This window comes from Cottoperca gobio, chromosome 9, assembly GCF_900634415.1.
Source record: "Cottoperca gobio chromosome 9, fCotGob3.1, whole genome shotgun sequence".
NCBI lineage: Eukaryota > Metazoa > Chordata > Actinopteri > Perciformes > Bovichtidae > Cottoperca > Cottoperca gobio.
In genome coordinates this window covers 8,142,595-8,160,962 of record NC_041363.1, presented here as the reverse complement: position 1 = coordinate 8,160,962, position 18,368 = coordinate 8,142,595, and the positions used below count along the sequence as shown (strand labels likewise).

The 18,368-nt window shown below is 45.8% G+C and overlaps 2 protein-coding genes across 5 annotated transcripts in view; one reads left to right on the top strand and one right to left on the bottom strand.

Moving 5' to 3' along the window:
- The window catches only part of slf1 (SMC5/6 complex localization factor 1), a 28,801-nt gene extending 22,339 nt beyond the window's left edge, over positions 1 to 6,462 (top strand). For all 4 annotated transcript variants that reach the window (XM_029440110.1, XM_029440107.1, XM_029440108.1 and 1 more), the window contains exon 18: positions 5,230 to 6,462. In XM_029440110.1, the coding sequence (XP_029295970.1) occupies positions 5,230 to 5,726 (497 nt within the window). In that variant the 3' untranslated portion in view covers positions 5,727 to 6,462. The remainder of the gene's footprint in view (positions 1 to 5,229) is intronic.
- A 156-nt stretch (positions 6,463 to 6,618) lies between these two features.
- Positions 6,619 to 18,368, bottom strand: part of mctp1a (multiple C2 domains, transmembrane 1a) — a 123,505-nt gene continuing 111,755 nt past the window's right edge. The window contains 4 exon segments of the mRNA XM_029439876.1: positions 6,619 to 9,855; positions 16,946 to 17,043; positions 17,272 to 17,381; positions 18,104 to 18,213. Of these exon segments, the coding sequence (XP_029295736.1) occupies positions 9,784 to 9,855; positions 16,946 to 17,043; positions 17,272 to 17,381; positions 18,104 to 18,213 (390 nt within the window). The 3' untranslated portion in view covers positions 6,619 to 9,783.

Genomic DNA, 18,368 nt, shown 5'->3' with positions numbered 1-18,368 from the left:
TTAATATATGTCATAGCGCTTCTTGGACTAGTCCTTGCCACGGAAATGAAACCCAATGGGTTAAACTTGTATAGAAATGATTTTGACCATAGGAGCTTTGCAGACGCTGAATTCTAAAATCATATACTTTCTTTCTTTCTTCATCTTTCTCTTGTCTCCTTTTTTAAAATGAGTTTCCAAATAGTTCAAACAGCTAATGAGGTTGTGTGCATGCCGATGACATCATAGGAAACTGTTTATTTGGTTGCACACGGTGACTCACGGTGCATAACATATTATTAGAGATAACAGCTGATGGCAGTGATTAGCCTTTTCTGATTCAAGAGACCGGCTAAGAGTTCATTTAGGGCTCCACTCTGATTATTTAAGATGCTTGTCGCCCACTGCTGATCAGCATCCAGTAAATCAGAGTATATCTGATAACCCCTCTCACCGGTGGTGTTGGAGTGGCAGGGGATTACACAAAGCTAGCAGTTGGTGCCCATGCTTTTACATCCTACATCATATCCTTATCTGCCCCACCTCTTTAGAAAGGCTATGATCTAACTGTAATCTGTGCCTGACCAGACTGTGTTTGGGTGAGGAGCTCAGGGACACAACCTGTTAAGATGACACTCACCTGTGACTGAGAAGACAGCCTGTCACTGACTGAAATGCCATTAGTAGCATTTAAGCTGAATTCGAAAGGGAGATGTAGCAGAGGTGATGTACTGTATACCTTTTAGTATTGTTATACAAAAGATATTGACCCGACTGCTTCATCTGATGTAACCTCCACAGGCTTTCCCATCCCTGTTTCATACACTCTGAATATCAAGGTAGAAAAAAGGGGAGAAAAACATCAGCGAGCGTTCAGACACTAAAGCTTAGAGGGATGTTAGCGTATTATTCACATGCCTGGCTGGTCTTTCTTTTTTTCCTGCATCTGATGCCTCTCCGCTGGCTGCTTTGGTGCTTCACTTGGTTAGCCTTGTTGTTTTTGCTGTGGTTTCTAGTCGCTAGCTAGCAGCTCCCTGTGGATATGTGATGCCATGCCCCTGGCTGCAGTTCACACACTCACCCTGCCTCTCTTTTTCAGGCAGAGAGGAGAGGAGGAGGGGAGGGGGGGGGGGGGTAAAAGAGAGAGAGAGAGGATGTTTACCATGCTGTGGAGCTGCCTGCTTCCCAGCTTGTCTGCCTCAGCCACAGCATCAGACCAGAGACAGAGAGAGACATAGGGGGAGGGAGCACTGCATCTTTCTCTCCCTCCCTCCCTCCCTCCCTCCCTCTTTTTGCGCCAATTTCCCCTCCTCCACTCTCGCTTTTATATTTCTTGTCTTCGCCTGCCCTCTAAAGGCCAAAGGGCTTTGCGCTCTGTATGTATGTATGTGTGTGTGTATGTGAGAATGTGTGTGTGTGTGTGTGTGTGTGTGTGTGTGTGTGTGTGTGTGTGTGTGTGTGTGTAATAGTCAGACTGCATCTGGCTGGTGCATCAGGCAGTGGCTTTTGCTCGGCATGTGAATTTCCTCCCTCTGCTGTAGCTTCAGAGCTGAGGTCTTAACGGGGCATTTTCACATCCATGTACACACACATGCACACACATACACACACACACACACACATAAAGGATGGTGTAATTACCCCATGCTCTCATGTAATCCCCCAGATGCTGTATTTATCTCCACTGCAGCATATCTGACACCCAGCGCCAATACCTGGATTCACTTCAGTCGCCGTCCATGCATCAAAACCATTCCCCAGCCTCTAGTCTCATAACAGTGTGTGTGTTTGTGTGTATGTGTGTGTATTACATTAGAAACATAGCGTGATGCTATTTGTATGTCTTCTGTTAGAAAATATGTAATTTAGCACTGGCTATGAGTGTTGACGTCTGTATTGAGTGCATTTGAGCTGCGTGGTGGAGCACGAGAGCGTGTTTTATACCCCAGGATGGATAACAAGTGATTCTCTTGTCCAGAGGGTGAAACGTATGAGTATAGAAAGGGAGGAAAAGACACAAGCTGATGGCAATAAAAGGCAGAAAAGAAAGTCAAGCAGGTAGATATGCAAATGTCACAAATGGCAAACAGCGAGCACCGACGCACACGGTTAGCTTTCAGGCAGACAGATCTACAATCAAACGCACAGCCGTACAGTCAGTCTTACAGGCTTTCAGGCAAGCCGTGCCCAAGGCCGCGCTGCAGGGGCCCTCTCGCCCCCACACCAGTGTCATGCCTCTGGTTGGAGTCGGTCTGTCAGCCGGGTTTGACACGATGACGGGGAACGCTTGAAAACTGCGAGTCTGTGCGTCACTCTGTGCATTTAACTAGCGTGTACTGTTTGACAATACACCTGTGATTGGGAATCTCACTCGTAGTGTAAGTTTGATGCGTTGTCTGGAGCTTTATGCTCAAATTGTCCCTATTTACGCACACATTTGAGTATTGCATTTGAATTTTGCCCTTTGTTAATTTCTTTACTTTTCATATTCTATATCAGTTGGACCTGTATGGCGGCAGTTGAAGTGCTGCAAAGAAGTATTAAGAAGGGGCGGGAGAAGTGAACCTTGTCCTCACGTTTCTTCTTCTCTCCGCATTTGTTTGAAGCCCACGCTTAAAGGGTCCTTGCGGAGCTCAGTCCAAAGCTGGTCCTTTTTTTTTTTTTTAAAGGACGGTACAGAACATGATATATTGTAAAGAAGTACGACCTCATTGTTCAGCAGCCTTCCCCATCTTTTTATTTTTTAGAGCTCATGCAGAAAGGGACAAAGATGGATCCATTTTCCAGCAGACAATGATGTTGCGTGTTCCCATGTGTCTGCACGGGGTACTATAGTAGTGTTTTTTTTCCACATTCTGGTGGACCTGAAGCTTCCTGCTATGTGTCACGCTATGGCTGGCTTCACACATTACAGCCACTCCTACCGCATGAGCGTAATAGCGAGGACAGCTTGTTATAGAAACCTGGTGATTATGACCCGCTGTGAACAAGCTCACTCTCTCACACACACCACGTCGCTCCGTCTCCCTCTCCCTCCCCTCTGCCTTTCTCTCGTGGCCACTTTGATCAAATCTGTGCTCTTACGTCCTTGACTGCTGCCCCCGATGCCTGACCCCTGCATTTGAAATTTCCCCGCTTATGTAAAAGTTTATGTAGATTAATGCCACAATTTATGCAGATTGAGTTTTTGCCACTCAGGCTTGAAGCACTAAAAGGTAGATGAGCGCTGACCTTCCCCGCTAACAGCTACGTGAGCTCTCACCGATTATCTCATAACTGCTACACAGTGTTAGTTCAGAGGCAGACGGAGAGATGGAGAGAAATTTCACAATTCATTTTGTTCCATTTGAAACTTCTTTTTTTTTTTTTTTTTTACAGTGTCATTTAAAACAAGGCTGTCTTTTTGTCAAAATGGCATTTGGGAGGCTTACTAAGTGTGGTTAATGTCACAATGCACCACACTCGCACACACACAAACACACACAATTGTCCCTTCTTTAAAACATAATGCTGCAGCCCCACAATGTCTGTCAAACTGAAACAACTGGCAGCAGTTGTGTCAAGCAGCAGTCTGCGTGTCACACCGAGCCTCCGCAGAGCTGTAAACTCCGATGTGGCAGCAGCATTGCCGAGGTTGAACAGTCAAGTGCCATCAAGAGCAGTTTGCCGAAAAAATGGGTCTATCTGAAAGCAAACAAAAGGCTCACATTTGACTCGACCCGCTCCGTGCAGGCTAAGTGCGCACTGGCCTGCCTGATACTGAAAAATGGCTTTCAGTCTGAAACGGACAAAGCAGAAGAGTAGAGAGAGGAGACGGTAAATGTCACTGTTATAACTTTCTTGGCTTTGTACGAGGGGGGGAGAAAGTGTTACATTAAACTGTGACTGTCATGTGAATGTAGTGCAGCGCTGGAAGGTTATTCAAGGTGAGAGGTTTTAAATGTATAGCATTTGTAGTTCTCTATGAAGAACTACAGTAGCAGAGCAATTTCCTGATGTCACAGTCGAGGTCTGTTGCGAGTTTCCCCCCCCACCCATCCCCCCGGTAGCGCTCCGTTTTAGTGTTTCTGATGATCGCGATGAGCTCGCTCACAGCTTCACATTTTCTTTTTCAAACAAGAAAGCGAAGCCTCCATCAGGTCACCAACCCTCTATGCCTTTTACACAAACACAAAGTGAACCGCCAGTCACACAGTTAAGACAAAGTGTCAGATGAAGTTAGTGCTGAAGTGAGCTAAAAGCCCTGGCTGGCACTAAGGCCCCATTGGGAGAACAGCTGTTCCCCTTTCACTTTAACTTCTCATTTGTGTGTGTGTGTGTGTGTGTGTGTGTGTGTGTGTGTGTGTGTGTACACTGTATAGCAAATGCATGTGTGTGTGTGTCTGTACACTATTTATATCTGTTGCAGCGTCGTGTCGTTGACCTGCGCAAGCATCGACTGCGTCTCTTCCGCCTTATTTGATAATGCTGCTGCAGCCTGCAGTAGCTTGGCTGCGTGTCAGTGTGTCGTTACGTTAGCCCCGATGCCTCAGCCAGCTGTTTACATTAGACTCATTAACCTCCTAGTCTCAGGCCAATCTGCCACGTTAAAATCAAATATTTCAAATCAAATCCAATTATATCCCAGCTTCCCAAAACACATTTAAAGTTCATTAGTAGTAGTTTATTTCCCTAACAAGTACTGTTCAGGTTAAACCACTCAAAACAAGATCACATCCTTCATTGCTTTCAATCTGGAAGGCAACTTAAAGATGAGCTTTAGTGAAGGTGGTAGACTACTGGGGGGGGTCAACAAGTACTTATGTTTAAATAGTGTTTGCATTTACATTTTCTGTTCTGTTATGATGTGTGTGTGAAGCCTGTCGCATGCATGCACTTTGTGTCAAACCCTCGAAAAGCTGAATAGATTATGTCCTTGTGCTCCCGTGCCGAGAGTGGTCTTACATCAATAGAGGCTTTGACAGATCCTCTTAAAGACACTCTTTCTGTCATTGTACAATGTTTACGAAGTGAAGAGTTTTCTTCTGTAGTAGTTTAAATCAGAAGTATTACAGGTAAGCATTTAGTGTTTTCAATGTATTTATATCAGGGACCATGTAGCAGCATTTTGGGCCCTGTGTACGATCTTTTCAAGAGCAGTAGATGTCATGGTGGAAGTAGCCAGTTGTAGCCTTGAGATGTGATAAGAATGACTCTAGTCAAAGTCAGTTTATGTGGTGTGTTTTGATCGTGTACCTCTGCCCCCTCCAGGCTCAGTTCTCCTGCAGCAGACTGATGGAAACGGTCACACTGCACTGGATCTGGTCTCTGCGACGAGTCGGAGGGAGGAGCTTCTCCACAGCGCACACGTTGGAGACTCAGCCCTGAGAAACTACTCGACTGAGGTCTTGAACCTGCCCCTCCTGGAGGCCGGATCCTCTCTGCTGGCACACCTTGTTTCCTCCTACCAGCAAGAGAGGGGCCTGCCCGGCCACGCGCAGCCCAGCGACAAGTCCCGCAGCCTGAGCTACAGGCTGGTCAGGACCCTGGAGACACACTCGCACCAAAAAGTGACTTTGGGCTGGACAGACCAGCGGGCAGTGAGGCTGGTGTCGGACGCGGAGACGTTGCTGGAGCTCGGCAGAGGGAGTTACCTCGGGGAGGTGTCTCAGGCAGTGAAAGAGTGCAAAGTAGAGAATACACTGTTCCTGATGGAGATACTGGAGGGTCTTAAGTCTCGGGGGGAAGCGCTACTGGCTGATCTGTGACTCAGAGTCACTGGACATCACACTGAAAAAGCTTGAAACTTGAATGTGCAGCATGTGATTGAAATGCTGACAAAAGGGCATCGGTGTCAGTTATATACAACTGTTTATTATGATTGTACAATTTAAAAAGGCCTTAAAATGTCAGCAGACACCTTCTGGCCTTTTTCAAATGATGCGGCCGTCTCCCGTCTTCCCATTCGGGTAAATAGTAAGTCGGAAGTTAGCTGTATGTACATTTCTTACAAGTGCGACGTGCTCTGGCCATGTTACACTACCTTGTTTTATATTTCTCAATTGTAGAAATGTTTTTTATGTTAACACACTGATTTCTGTGTCGACTGTTACTACCTCAACTTCTTGTTTTCTACGGCTACCTTGTTCACAGATTAAAAAAAACCATGTTAACTTATATTTATCACAACATAAATAAAAAAATAACAACTCGTTCAGACATTCAGATAGCATTAAATCAGCAGAGGGGTCAAGTATTTTTACACCAATAAATCAGGGGGAAATGGCTACTGCAGTGGCTGAAAGGCGCTCTAACAAATGGAGTGGTGTCATGTGAGGGCCACAGTGAAAGAGTAAAAAAGCAGTTCTGCTGGAAGTCATCTCGGTCGGAGACGCTCGAGGCTCTGATGTGCACTCAGTGTCTCAGCCACACAGACCGCAGTGAGGAATGAGCCACTTCCTGAAGCTGAGCATGAACGAGGAAAGGGGTTTAGGTTTGTTGAAGGGGGTCGAGTGGGCGGTGGAGCAACGGAGGTGAAGAGGGGGGGGGTTTCAGACTGAGATGAATGGCCGTGTATTTCCGTCGCTGCTCCCAGTGTTGGCTCAGCAACGAGCTCGTTGAAGCGGAAAACACATTTTGAAATAATCCAGACAGTTTGAAGATGATAAAAAATATTTAATTTTTACTCTTTGTTTTTCAAAATAAGCAACATACATCAGATGCATTACATTTCTCAAACAGGAAATATACATCATGTTTTCTTTCAAACCCATGTCTCAGCTCCTTATTCCTGTCCTGATACGTCATTGGTCAGAACTGGGCACGTGAAGATGAACGGGCAGGCAACGTTGCAGGCGGAAAAAAAAAGACAGATTTTTATAAAATGAGGCAGGCATACAGCTACTTTACAACATCAACCATCAGACCGTCAACAGGCATACTGTATAAAATACAAACATAAATTAGTAGTTAGCTATGTACAGTATTTAAAAAATAAATAGTCTCATTTTAACTTGTTGCAAATGAAAGTGCTTTTTTTCCCTTTACAGCTGTCAGTCTGATACATTCCTTTTATATAATCTATTTCTCTACATCATACAAAATAAAAACACTTTGGTTTGCTTGCAAACGGAGCCGAAATCCAATAATAAAAAGAAACGGTATTTGGATGCAATACCACACAATAGTCACCACAATTTGCTGTAAAATAACTACATACAGTAGTAGACACATACAGTACATATCAGGTATTCAAACAGTCCCTTCAGGCATTATAAAAAAGCCATCCTTCACGAGCCACGGAGTGTGTTTGTTGAGGAGACTATAATCAGTCTGCGACGCTGCTCTTAGGGGACAGTCTGTTATTGTCTTTCAAGTGGATTCCTCAAAACAACACAACAAAATCAATGGCCCTCTGGAGTGACAGATCCAAGCCTGTTGATATTTAAGTATGGAGATGGATGGGTAAAGCGGAGGGGGAGGGGAGGGGGTGGAGGTACAGGCGATGGCAAGCAGACAGGCAGGGCGAGAGGATGACAAAATGGCAGAAAAGAGCACTAGTTATTTTGGGGAGGGGGTGTAGAGCGATAAAGACGGGCAGAGAGACAGACAGACCAACGGGGGAGAGGGAACAAAAAGATGGAGATATTGGGGGTGGGGGGTGGGGGGGTGGGGAGAAGAGATGGAGGCAGGGATCAGTAGGATGAGAGGAGACCTCCTCAAATGTAGCCTGAGCTGTGATCTTTCAACAGATGCTCAGCAAGAAGCCCAGGAGACCGTCCCTTCAGACAGGGTCGCAACCCCGCTCACTGACGAATGAGGGAACCGCAGAGAGAGCAAACGGAGAGAAGCATGATGGGAAGAGGGATCTGAAATAGCATAAAACACACACACACACACACACACACACATCCCTGACACCTCAGGCCTAAGTCCCCTCAGAGCCTTGTCTTGTCACACAGCGACTTGCTGCTCATCTAGCTGACGGCCCTCTACACCAGCAAACTCCACACCAAATAACAGCTGGCACTTCTGCTGCTGCACCACAATCTCACACACACACACGCTTGTACATGCTGACACACACATCGACTGAATCTACGCATCAGTCTACAGCTGGAGGGGAGATACAATTGTAACACACACCGACGCCGAGAGAAAGCAACACGTCTTTGATTGCATAAACGTGTATACGCAAACACTCTTACATGCACAGTTCACATACACAAGCCTCTGTCTCTGGAAAGACGGATCAAAGTTGAGCTGTGGGCACAGTAGGTGGGGCAGATGGAGAGGGCGGCCAGCCTGGGGCACAGCATCACAGAGAGCATGTTTGTGTGAGTGTGTGTGCCTAAGAGGGAGAGAATGTGCCTGCTCAAATGGGATGTTATGCTTTCATCTGTGAGCAAGAAGGTACAGTATGTGTACGCGAGATCTCTTAAAGAAGCAGTGCATTCACGTTAAGGGTTTTTTTGTTTTGTCTTGTTGGTGTCTGCATGCTTATGCGTGTGTGTGTGTGTGTGTGTGTGTGTGGATGCTTTCTCGTGTGGCCGCTGAGGCAAACACACAGGGAGATGAGAGGAAAGGAGACCAGCCTTTCAAACAAGATTAGGGCTGTGGCTGCCTTAAGGCCTGCCTGACGACACTCTGCATAGACTGGGTGACATCTATATTAACACCACGACAGCAGAGGGCCCAGTATGCTGCGCCTCCTGACAGACAGAAGCTGTCTAACTGACGGACTGACAGGGACTTTGACGTGTTTTTGAACGGGTTAAACGAGGCTACGGCTAAATTATCTGGACATGCAGCGACGATAAAGGTTTGGGGTAAAACACCAACTCTCTAATACTCTACGATGTTCCTTTATCCTCTGGGTATTATTTAATGATGATTATGCAATCACAATCTATTTGAAGAGGAACAGACTCACTGTACTTTAACTAATACCACTGTGGTTTAATTTTTTTGTTTGGGATTAATGTCTTTAAAAAAAAAGCAAATTTGGCCATTGTATTAAAGCACAGACAGATACCACCACAAGCCTTCAGCCTGCTGGTCCAGGTTTGTGTTTGTGTAGAAGGACATATCTGGAGGCTACTACCATAATTGCTAATCAACTTGGCTGGCTGAGTTAAGTGGAAACAATCCAAATTACTGCCAGTGAACATAACATCATTACCGCATCCAAGAGAGGAAGAAAACAAAAGATACTTCAGTACAAAAACAATTAGAAAATATGAACATATTACCAAAATCATTTAATAACTACAATATGATCTAAAAAAAAAACTAAAACTTAAGTCTATTAGAGGACGTTAGTATAAGGCTTGTATTTTCATAAGCATGGATGCACTGAAAATGTTTTTTTTTTTATGGACAGTGAGTATAAATGCTTAAACTGGTTTTACTCATTGTCTGACACTTGTCACTTGTGGCAAGCAGATGGGCAGAGTCCTCCGAGGTGTCGGAGTGATGGAGAGAAGCAAAGAGGAGGATGGATCACATGGCTGAGAAAAAGGTCATCTTTCCCACTCGCCTTTAAAATCAATTAAAAGCGTTAATGGTGATAAGAATATTTCTTGTACTCGTCTTTTTTTTTTTTATACAAAAATGACACTTCAGGAAACTGTACTGTACGTCATGAGCAATTAAAGACAGGGAAAAAAAAGGTTTAAGAGAAGAAAAATAGCAAAGAAAAACAAAAAAGGAAGGATGGCTGAGCCGAGATGGTCTGGAGCCGTCTTCCTCTGCTCCTCAGTGTCCAGTAATAGACCACGAGAAGAAAAGTGGAGAAGAGACGAGTTGGTGGGCGGACATAGTCATCTACCCGGGGTTGTTTTTCTTCCTTTTATTTGGACTGGGATTGGGATCCGGTTTCAGCTCTCGGTACTGCACCTGTTAAAACACACACACACACACACACACACACACACACAGAAACACACACACACACCACGCGGTCAGGTGGAAAGAGCAGAGGATGCTTGAATAGCACAGAAACCCTCCAGAGGCTCTCTGAGTCCAGCTGTGTGGAACAGTGGCCTCAGGGAAGGGATTACACAATGATTACAACACACACACAGATGCACATGAAGACCCTCACACACACACACACGCACACACACACACACACCATGTACACAGTTCAAAGCTCCAAATACAGACGCACACAAATATACACGTACACACATACTTCCGCAGATGTGGGACAGTGGCCTAAGGGAAGGGATCACACAAACAAACAGAGAACAGGGAAAGGCCTCATGGGAAAGCTTGGAGAGACAACAGAGTCATCACAGTAAGGCAAGATGGTTAGGAGAGAAAGGGCAGAGAAACGGGAAGGAGAGAGAAGACGCACCCTAACCCTTTCAACACCACAGTCTGTGCTTAGCTGGTAGTTATAGTAACTGCAGTATCAACTCAGTACTGATCACACTACATCAGGGGCTTTATATAACATGTGCTTTTTCTCTTACATAAACACAATGTATACTATCTACTGGCCAGAGACTAACAAATAAGCGCACTGGAGATTTTCACTGTGTTTGCATCATTCTTGGAACAAAAAACAAGAAAAGAACAAACGACGTACAATCTCTTCTACTTCCTTCTTTCTCCACTCAGACGGGCTGAACTGCAGTTAGCCTTCAGAGAAACGGTCTGTCTATGTGGCGCTTTCCTTCAGACCTGAGCCGACGAGGCTCCGGCCTCTTTGCACACAGGTGGACAACCTGTGAGCCAGTATGTGCAGAACAGCAACAACGCAGTGTGTTTAATAACTACTTTGGATTAGTTTATCCTGTTCAGTTTCAGGCAGTGGGGAGAAAAGAAGTTCTGTTTCTAGTCTTTACGCTAAGCTAAACTAACCGCCACCTGGCTGTAACTTCATATTTAACAGATACATGGTCTTAAAACATACTGACTTCCCAAAAATGTCAAAAATATTTATTTAATGCTACAATTCAATGTTATTTCATGTCTTGGTTAGTTTAAATATCTAAGGAAGGCATTTTAGTGGCACATTACAATCACTTCAGGGTTTGTGTCACCTATTTCTCCCAAAGGGAACTGATTCCCACTTCATGTGATGCTTTGCAAAGATGGTGAGCAAAGCTTAGAAAGAAGCTGCTCTTATGTGATGGACACTCAGACGCAACAGCATCACAGTGGCTGAGCATCAACAACCAGAGACTGTCACTCTGGCAGTCTCTCACTTTCAGATGTGTGTGCATGCACACACAAATACAGTCGCTAGCCTAGACAGATTCTAGACACTGACAAGCACTAGCCACTGAATCAGAATACTAATAGAAAAAAAAAATACAAGACTTAACAGTCACAGCACCAAAGAGCCAGTATCGTCAGTGGGATCCTTCCTAGGGCTGATGTACTGTAGGCTACTCTGCCTGTCTGACTGACTGACACCCTCTCTGATTCTCCAGGCAGACAACAAACTGACGTCAATATGGTTTCTCTGTTCTGTCTCATGGTGGGTCTGTCTGCTGTGGACGGGAACAGCAGCGAGTCTCGGTACTGGCTGGGAACGAGCCTTTGTCATCCATCTTCTACTGGTTCCCACTGTCGCTTCAATGACGCCTTCCAGTATCCTCAGCCAGCAATGTACAAATCTGAGATGCAAAGAGGCGCGTCTGTACTCGCCAATGAAGACACATGCATACACATGTAAATACCAGCAAGGAGAATGTACACACGCTCGCTCACACACACACACACACACACACACACACACACACACACACACACCCGCGCCTCCCACATCATGCAGACACACAACACCCTGGCACTCTTGTATCATTAAAATCCCATAGACATCCACACACTGTACACACGCATACAGTGGAGTTTTTCTGTTCCTCTGTCTCAGTGGTGGTCACCAATGTCTCGTTACGGTGCTTACAGAGTGGTTAAGCCAGCATGTGTTGATCTCTACGCCTCGCTAGGCAGCCAGTCTGCACTAATACAGATCTGGGTACTCCTCACTGTCCACAAGGCAAACTAACGTTCTACTAAACAGCTGTACAAATAAAACCGGTTAGTTGGATAGAGGGAGAGAGAAGAGACACTACGAGGTAGTCTGACAGGATAAGAGGAAATCATTCAGGTGGAGAAAACAAGGGAGGACAGGAACGATGGGAAGGGAGATAAACACGGGACAGAAATAGATATAAAGATGAAGGGAGGAAGGGCAGAGAGCGGGACAAACCAACAATGGAGACAGGGGAGAAAACAAAGAGTGAAGAAGAGACCGGGTGAGAGAGAGGGAGGTCCATGGACACTCGGGTGATGACAGATACTGTTCTCATGTGGGTGTGGATCCTTTTATAGCTGCCAACTAAAGCAGAGCAAAAACCCAGGAGACGGAGCGGGGTTTATATGGCCCCATCTGTGAGTGTGTGTGTGTGTGTGTGCAGTTTGTTAGGGGACCATGACAGTCCTGGCAGAGCGCCCACATTGACATTGCGATCAATGACAGTGGTGCACCCATGGATGAACAAGTGAGAGATGGTTGAATGATTTAAATCACTCATGAGTGAATGAATAACAGCACATCTGCATGTCGAGCAGTTACACAGACACATGTCTGGTAATATATATAATTGCAAGCAAATTCACAAAATAATCTGCCTTTACTCAAATGTTTCAGCACATGCAACTCTCTCTCTCTCACTCGTCGTTTGCTGCGAGCTACCATGGATCCAGAAGTAGGACAGGTATTGTGCGGGATCACTGGCTGTTAGTGGTCCCATTACGCGGCCAAACGCCTACAGCAGCACAAAGGAACACGGCAATTTAATTCTGCGCGTTGACGTTCCTGTCCAAAACAAAACTATTTGTGAGTGCAGAAAAACAAAGAAAAGTTTGCACGTCAGTAGAAAGCAGGGTTTTGTTTCCCATGAAGAGTAGCGGAGAGGACCGACAAAAAAACAAAGGGTGCAGGCAAAAACAATATCTCAATCAAACAGGACTTTTTCTCTGTGAAGAGCTGCCAGCCAAGAGAAATGGGGCTCATGCGTCACAGGTTCAATTCCACCTTACAGGTGACAGGCCTGCCTGATGCTATACCCTTGGCTCCCCCGCTCACCTCGCCTAATAACTCACACACACACACACACACACACACACACACACACACACACACACACACACACACACACACACGCACAAAGCAGCACACACAGGAGCCAAACACAAGCAGACAACAAGAGCTAGTTAAAGTCAAAAAAGAGAAGAAGGAGGCAGAGGAGGCGAGGAGAAAGTGGGACGTTAGCAAAATAAAAGAAACCGGAATTGGGTGAAAGTAAAAAGTGTGGTAATGCGGTGAGCACATAAGCAATTTGGTAGCGCGAGTGGGGAGCTGAAAGGGAACATCAACAGGAGAGGCAGTGGGTAAAGACCCAGCGCTGCTCAAAAGGCTGCTCCACCCTCGCTCCTCTCCCGAATGTTGACAGTACAAGTGCAAAACAGGCTTTGAAGTGTGCTCTGCTGAAGGGGCGCCGTGTACTGTGCTTCGTTTAACGGTGTTACCCACAAAGCATCCCGGGACCTGCTCCTCTCTCCCTGTCTCTCATTCTCTCTCTCTCTCCCATTGAACCTTCCACTGTGTTTTGATGATGCCAGTGTGGGCAGACAGACGAAGGCGAAAGCAAGGTGTGTGACGGTGAGCAAGTCAAGAAAGGCAAGGGAGCAACATTTTAATGATACTGTGTTATTCTGTTTCCCAGCCCTTTCCACACAGCAAAAAACTCAGCGGGTTTCATCTCATGTGACGCTTAATGGAGCATAAGGGTTATTAAATGTTTCCAGGGAAACACTATTGTGTATAGTTCACACATCTGCAGTTCGGAGGATTCACCTTTTTGCTGCTATTGCTGGGAAAGAGAAGGCACGTCAAGGTGACATAAATCAATGAGCAAAAGAAAAAATTACAAAGTAAGGAAAGTTTGGCCTATTAGCTGCTGTGGCACGACACATACTGAATAGTGACTAATTGGCCACTTGCAGTGAAATGTTTAAATTTGTCACAAAGGTGGGGAAGGACAAAGTGGCAGAGAGAGAGAGAGAGAGAGAGAGACTCTGCTAGATGTAAGTGATGGCATCTGGCAACGTTTCAACCTTTAACTATCCTGCCTTTGACCTCAGTGTGTCCTATGAGGTTTCTTTCCCAACATAAATGTTGTCTAAAAATATTAACCCGACTCCCCACTGCTCATTAGGCGCTAAATTGGAATTCATGCTTATTTTTGTACTGGGGGTTTGATCCAGCTCCTTTACACCGATCATAAAGGGCCACTTGGCATGCTAATTGCCTTGGCCCTACTTACGCACTCCCTAGCTCACATAGCTAATGGTGTCGTAAAACATACTAGTGCACTGACACCTCCCAAACACCAGGTAGGGAATACTTAGCACTATAAAGGTGCTCCGTTTGGCCTTGTTTAAGAGGACATGAAGGATTCCTTGATAATGACCATAACGATAGCTTACGCTGGTAAAAGATCCAAACCAGACACAAGAAGTGATTACCCAGAGAGGAACAGTGGCTCGTTCTCACACACATGCATTACATACCATGCCAGCCTTTAACATTGCTGCTCACAGAGGGACATAATGATTTAAGTAAACTGTTCAGGTGGTAAAAAGGTAACTCTGCCTGTTGCGGCCTCCATGCACCACTGGGGATTTAGCTTTTAAAGGGTGTTTGACAGTGCTGTTAGAGGCCCAGTGTCATTGATTTAAAGAGCTAAAGATCCGTTCCTTAAATGCTACAACCGATGAGACCCGAGTGTTGCGTTTCAGCTAAATGCAAACTTTCTTTCATGTACTTTTACGTACGCCATAAAGATAAAATAAAGTTTGAGAGTCAAAAAGCTGTTCCACAGTTACCGTGGTGCTGTACAGCGACATACATTATGACTGTTGGCCGGTGTGGATGCTCTTTGTATATAAAGTCATTAGAACCTCATCAGTTCTTGCTGCTCTGAAGCACCTCTAAATGATGTGGAACACTGCACTGAAACATCCCACATGCACTACTGCTGGGAGAGCGTGTGTGTGCGTGTTTTTGCGTGTGTGTTAGGTCACACCCGGGGCCCTGAAATAGCACTTCATTAGTCATCCAGGGTATCAGGCATTGTGGGCCCCTGCACCAATGGGTGCTATGGACACGTGCCCGTGAGGCGACGCTCCATTTGGACCCCAGCACCTCTCTGCATCACGCGAGGGCCTAAAGGGGCTTGATCCCCACGGACGGCTCTGACCCAGTAAGGTGGGGGCAGGCAATGAGGTGAAGCCACCGCCGCAGGCAGCTGTGGGACGCACCGCAGAGCAGAACATTCTGGTCTGTTTTTAGCCAACGACCGCTGAGCGGGGTGTCTTCGCAGGAAATTAACCTTTAGATTCGGGGAAAAAGTGATCAGCGAAGGTCTCGCTTCGTTATCAGCTGACTGAGCAGAGAATATTTCTACTGACTTTATCTTATTGATACAAACAAGACTACCCTGCACTAAATAATCAACTCCACTTGCCAATTGCCTCCTCCCGTTTCTCTATTTCCATCCTCATCTTTCCTCCCCTGAAATCTATTCTTACACCTCTCCCTTTCTTTCCTTATTACTCGGTAAGCCTCCAAACTGTCAGTGAAACCTGGCAACAATTACCACGCCGACAGCTGCAGCAATAACCGTTACAGTAGCACTTACAGTATTACTTATACAGTAGGCACAACTCCAGCAGCACGGGCACCAGACCAGAGCAGCATGTCTGCCCCCACCTTCGCTAGCCAGCAGGCCCTCATTAGGAGCCTTGTAAAGGCCTTATACCTGCCGGGCCTGGGCCCCTTCACCGCTCCGTTCCTCCAGGCTCCAGGTGTGTAAGGTGGCTGCACTTCACCAGAGGGGACAGCTTGGGCTCATTTAAGCCGATGGCTACCTGCCTTGTGCCTACTGTTGCAGCAGGCCCCAGTAAACTATGAAACTGTAAAACTGCACGGGGGCCGAAAGGGGGAGAACACGGGGGGTTGGCGGGGGTGTGTAGGGGAGCAAGGATTATGACCCTGTAAAGATGAAAGAAGTTTCAGCAACAAGCGATCAAAGAGGAAGTGTATCAGTGGTGATGTGGCAGGGGATTGGTCGTATCAGAGGCCCCGGGTCGCAGCCTTGGCCTGCGTGTGTGTGTGTGTGTGTGTGTGTGTGTGTGTGTGTGTGTGTGTGTGCGTTCATGTGCGTGTGTATTGAACTCAGCACAGCAGGGCTTAACGGCCACAGCGGACACCATCGGTGCTGGATAACACAACGACTTTCACAAGCTGCCGCTTAATTGCAGTTTAAACTGCACTTTGTCCCGAACAGCACAGCACGTTACTGTTAACACACACGCACACACACACACACACACACACACACACACACACACTCACCTACACACCTACATTTTACCTAACGAAGCATCTGTAGTCTTCAGCCACAAAGTTAATCTGATCTCACGGTTAATGTAGAAGCAAAACCGCATGGGGCTGGTTAACTGTTGGTTTACACTCTGTTCCAATTACTAGCATAGCTGGGAAACAACAGCTAACTGTAATTGTGTGTGAGTGTATGTGTATGGAGTCAATCAACCTAGTTATATGCTGGGCACTAAACTCACTTAACCTCGTTATATTATTACACAGCTCCAGTTATGTATGTGGAAATTGAATTATACTAGGAAAGCTATTAATAGGAAAACAAAGGAACGGCTTTGAAACAATTAGATTAGATGCGTGCGTGTCATCTAAAAGTTCACCCTACATGAAAAGTTAAACAGTTAGGCGCCAACGGCTGAGGAGGAAAAAAGAATGAGAGAAAGAGTTTGAGACGAGGAGATAATAAAAAGGAGCCCTCGCCCTTGTCCGTGTCTGGAACTGTGAAATGTGTTGTCAAAAAGATATAAAAGATCAGACAGAGATGAGAAAGGGAAGTTCACCCACCACTTGTACATCTGAGGGCACTCTGGACAGAAAGTCTAGCAGCTCGTTGTTATCAATGGTGTAAGGGTCTCGCAGCTTCTTGGTGAATTTGTTCACCCCTGCAGAGAGAGAGAAACGGTGGGGGAGAGGTGCACATCAGCGCACACTGTGTGTCGTACAAGTTGTTGAAAATATGCATTCCGCTTAATGATTTCCCCCCCCTAATACAATACATTAAAAAGACTTAATTAGATATTGTATTTACATTTAACGATGCATTTGAAACTTAATTACTTACACTAACAGTACACGTAAATGAACATTACATATTTTTGACTTGAGCTCACCCCACGCGAGCACAATGTATCGTAGAGGGATGAAGTAGATGGTGATGGTGGCTGCTCCGAAAGTCACGATGGCCAGCCAGCTTAAGAAAGGCACAGTCCAGTTAAATGTGCTGAAAAGAGAGATAAAAAGAGACTGTAAAAAAAAAAGAGTAGACATGGCAAACACGCCGAGAAAGAGTAGAGCGAGGAGTCAGGGAGGGCATTTTAATTCTTTTCAACCCAAACAAGCTGATCGAGATGCCCCTGCACTACAAATTCATCACACTCACTGGAACGGTGCGGAATGAAATGACTTTACCCCGAGTCTTACAGGTCAGCATGGCAGGGTGACAATGGGCTCAACTTTACAGAAACACAGGTCACAAGTCAGCTTGATTTAAAATGTGTTTTTTTTTTACCTATAACCAAAGAAAAAACCTGAATTTTATATTTTATTGCAGCTTTTAATCAAAAACATATTCCTTGTCTTCCCTTTGCTTTGTATGCATCTATTCAAAAGTAATGTGTATGCAGGAGCGTACAGTGAATAAATGGTTTTGTGTGTGTGTGCATGTGCAGTGATGTGTTTAATCTAGTATGTACATGATTCAGTTAAGAGGTCACGCAGGGTTAAGTGAGATGTGATGGGCATAAAGACAGAAGAGCCTGTGTTTGTCTCTCAGGGCTGGGTGTCACACTGCTAGTGTTTCCTGAGAGCAACACAGAGTTATACTCAGTTAGGCTGGCAAGGGGAAGCGGGGGCAACCTGGCATTGCCGAAAAAAAAAAAAACACTGGGACGTGCGGAGCAGAGCGGAGCGGGCCTGATGCCGAGGAGCGGGCTTACGACTCACTTCTTTATCCTCTCGCCATAGGAGGCCACTTCATCCAGTGCATTCTGCACACTGATGCACACGTCCTGAATGGCATAAAGCTTGTTCATGAAGCCCTTTCTCTCCGAGTCCTGCAAGAGGACAGATAGAGATGTAAGCGAGGGAGAAAGAAAGCAAGGGTGAGGGAGGAAGTGATGGAGAGAGAAAGTGAAGAGAGGGGAGGAGAGGGAGAAAGAGGAGAGAGAAGACAGAGGGCTGGGCACAGGCATCTTTGTGAAAACAATAC